The sequence below is a fragment of the Saccostrea echinata genome, unplaced genomic scaffold, assembly GCF_033153115.1.
Source record: "Saccostrea echinata isolate AGI-Se365-2 ecotype Australia unplaced genomic scaffold, CSIRO_AGI_Sech_v1 ptg000060l, whole genome shotgun sequence".
NCBI classification, from domain to species: domain Eukaryota; kingdom Metazoa; phylum Mollusca; class Bivalvia; order Ostreida; family Ostreidae; genus Saccostrea; species Saccostrea echinata.
Window position 1 is genome coordinate 2,108,244 of NW_026889809.1, and position 6,973 is coordinate 2,115,216.

General features: G+C 35.3%; 2 protein-coding genes across 2 annotated transcripts; both read right to left on the minus strand.

Annotated features, from left to right (window-relative positions):
* Positions 1 to 2,908: 2,908 nt before the first annotated feature.
* On the minus strand, positions 2,909 to 3,998 carry LOC133175023 (melanocyte-stimulating hormone receptor-like). Its single transcript, XM_061310116.1, has one exon. It carries the CDS (start codon positions 3,978 to 3,980, stop codon positions 2,958 to 2,960), a length of 1,023 nt encoding a protein of 340 aa, XP_061166100.1. The 5' UTR covers positions 3,981 to 3,998; the 3' UTR covers positions 2,909 to 2,957.
* A 1,216-nt stretch (positions 3,999 to 5,214) lies between these two features.
* On the minus strand, positions 5,215 to 6,342 carry LOC133174914 (melanocyte-stimulating hormone receptor-like). The gene has a single exon (XM_061310007.1). It carries the CDS (start codon positions 6,289 to 6,291, stop codon positions 5,215 to 5,217), a length of 1,077 nt encoding a protein of 358 aa, XP_061165991.1. The 5' UTR covers positions 6,292 to 6,342.
* Positions 6,343 to 6,973: the final 631 nt, after the last annotated feature.

Genomic DNA, 6,973 nt, shown 5'->3' on the forward strand with positions numbered 1-6,973 from the left:
AGGGTGTGTGTGTGTGTGTGTATGTGTGTTAAATCATTAATGTTTTGATCTCAAAATCAATAGGGGTCTTTTAAGGTCATAAAATATTTCACATAAAATTTAATTACAAAAGCTGATTCCAGTGGATTTCCTTATTACCTAGCTGGAAAGTTTCTTCAATAATAAGCAAAACTCTTAAGGCAAAAATAACAAGGTTTGACCAAATTCTGTGCAGCGGTTTATGAGGAGTTGCGCTGACAAACAGTTCATCTCTATATTCAAGATATGGCCAAAAATCTAAGTTGAAAAGTGCCGAAATTCCCAGAAAAAATGAAGGAATCGGAATTTCCTGGTAATATTCATATCAACACATTGTGTCCTAAATATCTGCAAAGTTTGACCAAATTCTGTGCAGCGGTTTATGAGGAGTTGCGCTGACAATCTTTTCATCTCTATATTCAAGATATGGCCAAAAATCTAAGTTGAAAAGTGCCGAAATTCCCAGAAAAAATAACGGGAATCGGAATTTCCTGGTAATATGCACATCTACACATTGTGTCCTAAATATCTGCAAAGTTTGACCACATCCTGTGCAGCGGTTTATGAGGAGTTGCGCTGACAAACTGTTCATCTCTATATTCAAGATATGGCCAAAAATCTAAGTTGAAGAGTGCCGAAATTCCCAGAAAAATAAAGGAATCGGAATTTCCTGGTAATATGCACATCTACACATTGTGTCCTAAATATCTGCAAAGTTTGACCAAATTCTGTGCAGCGGTTTATGAGGAGTTGCGCTGACAATCTTTTCATCTCTATATTCAAGATATGGCCAAAAATCTAAGTTGAAAAGTGCCGAAATTCCCAGAAAAAATAAAGGAATCGGAATTTCCTGGTAATATGCACATCTACACATTGTGTCCTAAATATCTGCAAAGTTTGACCACATTCTGTGCAGCGGTTTATGAGGAGTTGCGCTGACAAACTGTTCATCTCTATATTCAAGATATGGCCAAAAATCTAAGTTGAAGAGTGCCGAAATTCCCAGAAAAATGAAGGAATCGGAATTTCCTGGTAATATGCACATCTACACATTGTGTCCTAAATATCTGCAAAGTTTGACCAAATTCTGTGCAGCGGTTTATGAGGAGTTGCGCTGACAAAAAAACAGGACTGACGGACTGACTGACTGACACACTGACTGACTGACTGACTGACGGACGGGTCAAAAACATTATACCCCCCGCAACTTGTTGCGTGGGGTATAATTACCTCAACAATTGCAAGATGTTGAGTTATATATACAAACATTTTTGTCCTGATACGTCGCTTCACTATGAAAGTCTATTAGGACAATCTACAGATTAAAATTAAAACATGAATAACGCCTCTTCTAAAGGCGTAATAACGCAAAGTGAAAAGGCTTTATAACGCCAACAAGGGCACTGCAAAGCGGAGCATCCCCTCGCAAAAGAGTAAGTAAATCCTGATATGAATTTTTACTTGCTTAACTTTTTGTTATGCATCCACTCACTCACTCACTCACTCACACCCCCCCCCCCCCACACACACACACATACACACACATACACACACACGAGCGTTACTGTATCCTCTGCAACTTCTTTGCGAGGGGATAAATTTTATTTTATTTTTTCAAGGGAAACACAATTTCACATTTTATATTTTCCTTGGAGAAAACTTTTATAATTGTAAGTTAATAAAAAATTGACACTAGATTTTGAATATTGAGTATGTTGAGCTTTGATATGTTCCATGTCATGAGGTATGTGGACCGCTGCTACAGTATGATTTATTAATCAGTGTAAATTAATTTGCGCAGTAATCATTATGAATGATTTCTGATTTATAACTGAATGCAAGTACCATACTTTGCAGCTATCATTGTTTAACTACAACTTTTGTCTTGCTTAAGTTTGTTTATTAATTTTTCTGTGTTTCAGTTTAAACAATAATTATTATGGCATAAAATATATACGAGTACATACGAATACATCGGAATTGAGACACAACCCGTAATTGGCGACTTCACTCTACGTAGGCAAGCTATATGTATGTAGCTAAATATATAGTGATTGGACAAGTGCTGTTAAGAAGTAAATGATTACATGCTAAAGAAATACCGACAATAATCGTGGATAAACATGTAACTGGCGTCTTCACTGTACGTAGGTAATTCAAGCTACGTAGCTAAACATGATGTCAAACTTTTCGATTGCACACAACTCAGTTATAATTTACACTTGGAAACGCAAAGTACTATATGTTATATTATCCCTTCGTTCAGTTTTATTTATGTGATTGGAATATGAGAAGATCAGACAATAGATGAATAAATTATAACACAAAGTAAAATTACAACACAAAGTGAAAAGGCGTTATTATATGATAATAATCATATGAAGGGTTAATCTATCTTAATTCATGCAATAAAATATTAGCCTTCAGACAAAATTGTAAATTCGATGACCCTTGGTCCAGATGTCTGGTATCATAGAAGGACTTGGTTAGACATGTTGGTTGGTTAAACATTGAAAATATATTTCACATTTAAAAATCGTTTACCTAGATATCTAACTACAAACTGTTTGATTATTTTTTGAACAATTAGTGAACAATTAGCCCTATACCAAATTGTAATATTCATGTCCCACTGGTCAAGATTTAGCCACCGGAGTGGCCCTAACAAAAATTAAGCTAGAGTTAACTATACATTTCTGTAATTAACAATAGTTATTGTATTGTAAATACTTTCATTTACTATAAAACTTTACTTAGAACTTTTTTGAAGATTAAGAGACTTAATTTTTCCTAAACTACATTCTAATAATGAAATTTTCATAAAGATCGTCTTTCAAAGTGTAAAATTAAAACCATAACACGCAATCATGCTTCACCATATTTCATATCAATTAACTTTCATATAAATTAATTTTAATCAATCAGTGATAAAAATTGTTTTAAATCTTTTCATTCAACACAGACTCTTCCTTGTGGAATGTTCGAAGTCGCGTCTTGCGTAAACGACTGTTTGTAGTGCTGTAAAACGGCGAACTTCCTCTTTTACGACAACAACTGTTTCTTGACACTTCAGAAAATAAGAAATAGAAGATGGGATGAGATGCGTGATTAACAAAAAACAAAATCTGAGCGACATTGGAGAGGTAAAATGGCTCATTTCCGTCAATAAAGAAGTGAAAACAGAAGGCGAGAACGACAATCAGACAGGCGACTGTCGTAACACAAATGGCGACCATCATCGTGTGCATCATTCTTTCCTGACGATGTCGCACGGTCATGTATGTGTGCATTTTCCGAATTTTCATCACATGTAAAGTCAAAAAAGGAATCAAAGTAATAGCAAGAAAATAAAACACACAAGCAAATTCTATACTTATGGACGTCCTACTGGACATGCCTTTCCAGAGCATCCCGACACTCATGGCGGCTTTTAGTCCGTAGATTGCTCCAATAACGGCGCTAGTGGTCCAACAAATTATAGAACATCCGACAATTCTCTTGGAAGTCAAAACACTGTGGCTTTTAAGAGGGTGAGCAACGATGTAGTAACGCAAAGCTTTAAGCATCACTAAATGGAAGTAAGAGGCATTTAATGTCGCAAATGCAAACACCCCAGCAAAGGCGTCGTACACTTTGGTGTTTTCATCTATACACATAAAGATGAGTGCGTAGAGATAATTAGCACGGAATTTTATAAATCTGAAAACCACAGCGATACTGTCGGATATCGCCAAACACAAAATGGCTGTATAGGTGGGTGAGTGTAATAGTTTATTCATCCGGATTTGGACTATAGTTGATATATTTCCGGCCAGACTTATTAAGGCTAATGTTACTCCAATAGAAGTCGCTGTGTCAAACGCAGTGCGCCAATCGTCAGAAAATGGAATTTTCCTGCACGTATTATTTTCAGAATTTATCACGCTAATATTGGAAAAGTGATTTGCGATTTCTTCAAACATACCGGATTCCTTTAACGAAACTAATTTCTTCATAAAACCAATTTCCTCATAACAATAATTTCTTTACACTACTAAACTACGTATAAATCCAACAGGTATGTACCGTTTCGTAGAAACATAGTGGTCTATTTCTAGGAAGAAAATGTAGAATATGCTCCATGTAAAAATCAGGATTAATTATCCGAAACAAGGTTACAGATGCTCCCTCTATGACAGTTAACACGCGAGGTCGTGTACAGTTTCTGATTTTATTTTCCCCTCGCGTTAAAGTGGACAAAATCCTCGAAGAATTCCTTGAAGAAAAGACTTTATTTTTCTAAACCAATTTGTTAAACTTGATATTCAATGTTCTTGCGCTTAGCACCAATTTGCCTTTGCTATAAATTTCTAAAACACATATCAAGTCGAACAGATTATAGCCACTGTTTTCGTTGCAAACCAAATGTCGATATTTCTTAGAAGAATTCAAATTCAGACATAAGAATTATAAACTGGTTTAATCAGCAACTTGTATTTTTCTTCTGAAAAAGAAAATATCTGTATTCCAAAAAAGGTTAGAAAATAACTTCTTAAAAGTATATTATATAGTTTCAACCTAAAAATATGAGTCCATTTGCTGCATCAAAAAATATCCTTTTTGACTAATATCTAAATTAATCAAATCATTAATTAATAGCTAAATTTTGAATTATAAAAAACATATTTTGACATGAAAATCATTTAGATAACAAGTAACAAAATGCATATCCATATTTTAAGATACCATTCAAAAGATTTTCAGCAAATGACAGAAAGAAAAAATGGTAAGTTAGATGAAATACATATTGATTTAAATACTTAGTATTTTCAATAACATAATCGTCAGTGTAAGGGCTTTTGAATACAGTTACCCTTCTGAAGATGAATGGGATTCAAATTTGTTTTTAAATTTCTAGTGTAAAAAAGTAAAAATAAGTAACTGCTTTAAAACACAGAAAAAAGAAGTAAGGTGAATAAATTTAAGAAATAACTGATAATCTTAGCTTTTTAGATAAATTTTTAAAAATATATAATTCGTCATAAAATTCGTTTTTGAGCAATGGATGTCGAGATCAAATTTGGGTTGAGTCAGACCTATGATTAAGAATGACAGTTAGTAACAAATCCCGAAGACCGACAAGTCAGTATTCTAACAGCGTTTCTGTGTCATGGCACAATAATATAGCTCACTGATCGACAGAAGTTATTCAGACACCTATAGTTGATGTAATATGGATAAAAATGAAACAAACAATTTACAATGTAAGACATTATGAATAAAATTCCCTGACCTCAGTGATTCCTCGCTAAGAACTAAACACTTGTTGATGACATCATTCTGAGAGAAAGGTTTGAATTTTTTCTTGGTCAGTTCGGACAGCAGGAAGAATAGCAGGGGATGTAGGGCGTGGTTCAGCGCCAGAAAAACTTGGGACAGTTGGCCATGAACAAACATTTCTAGTCTGCTGAAGGCCTTGTTTTGGTCTTTGATGGTCTTGTTTATCTGTAGTCCGGCGATTGGGAGGATGCAAGCCACTGTACTTACTGAGATCACGGCCATCATTGTGTGCATGCGCACTTCATGTCGTTTGTTGACCACAAGAGACTTTCGAAGCTTTCGAATTTTTAAAATGTGAATCGTCAGTAAAGGAACAATGGTAATGGAAAAAAGATATAAAACAAATGCAATTTCTATGACGTCAGATATGTGTTCCTTCACGTGGCTGATGGTTAATACCTTGGCGCCATATCCAATGCTAGCGATCAGTGAGAGACCCCAGCAGACGGCTGAATACTTCAATACAGTTCTACAGCTGAGGCCTATGTAGGTCTTGAAAGGGCGGGAAATCAGTCTATATCGCACCGCGGATATCATTGTAAGGTGAAAATATGATGAATTTAGTGTCAGAAATGATAAAATAGAGATTGTGTCCTCAAACAGTTCTCTGTCTGTACAGCCATTTATCACAATGTAGATAGAATGAGAGCGAAATTTAAGAAATCGAAAAATTGCAGCGATTATGTCGCAGAATGCCAGACACGCAATTCCTGTATATGTTGGAGAATGAAGTGCGGGGTTTTTCCTGATGAATACAATTGCTACTATATTTCCAACACAGCTTAAAACAACTAAAACAATTCCAATGCAAGTAAAAATTTCATGTATATGCTCCCATCTTTCTGGCCATTGTGCACTATCACATGCTGTGACGTCAGACTCATTACTTTTTGTAAAATTATTTTTAAACTCCTTGTTGTAATAGATCGTCGTAAATGAAAAATTTGTTTCCATTGCGAACCAATTTGTTAGTCACAAAATGCAAGGAATTTGTTTGTGTATCCCTATGTTCATTGTGATGGTCTATCTATAATGGTAACTGGTTAACTGCTGTGACGAGAACATGCAGTTTCTGTTTTGAAATCTGATTACAAATGAACATTTATGGTCTCAGTATCGTCAAATGATGGAGCAGTTAAAACTACATCTACGTATTTAGCTTAATTAGGCGACATCTGCCACATTCCACTACAGGACCAGCAATAGTTAATAATTGTAAATGAACACCGATATTTTCAGAATCAAAAACAAGCCTTAATCTACACAGCCACGTATCGGGCCTTCTGTTGGGGCTGACCATGCAACTTGTGGCTCATCTACGTTGTTATCAGATTTCTCGCTGTGACAGTGTGCGATGATTATCTTCTGAAACGATTGCTTGTTTGATGACAAAATAACAGACAACAGATGTGTCGTACGAGATAATTTGTTTTTTATCGCGTAAAAGAGAGGAAATATGCGTACTTATATTTACACTTTTTCCGCTTTTTTGAAGATGAACTTCGCAGTCAAAACAACAAGTGATAGATTTCGGAAACAGTTAACATGGTTAATGCGCGTCAGGACCTAGCGTCTTGTAATGTCAGGATCCCGTGAAAATAACACAGTCCCATTATTTTGATGACTTAAACGATGC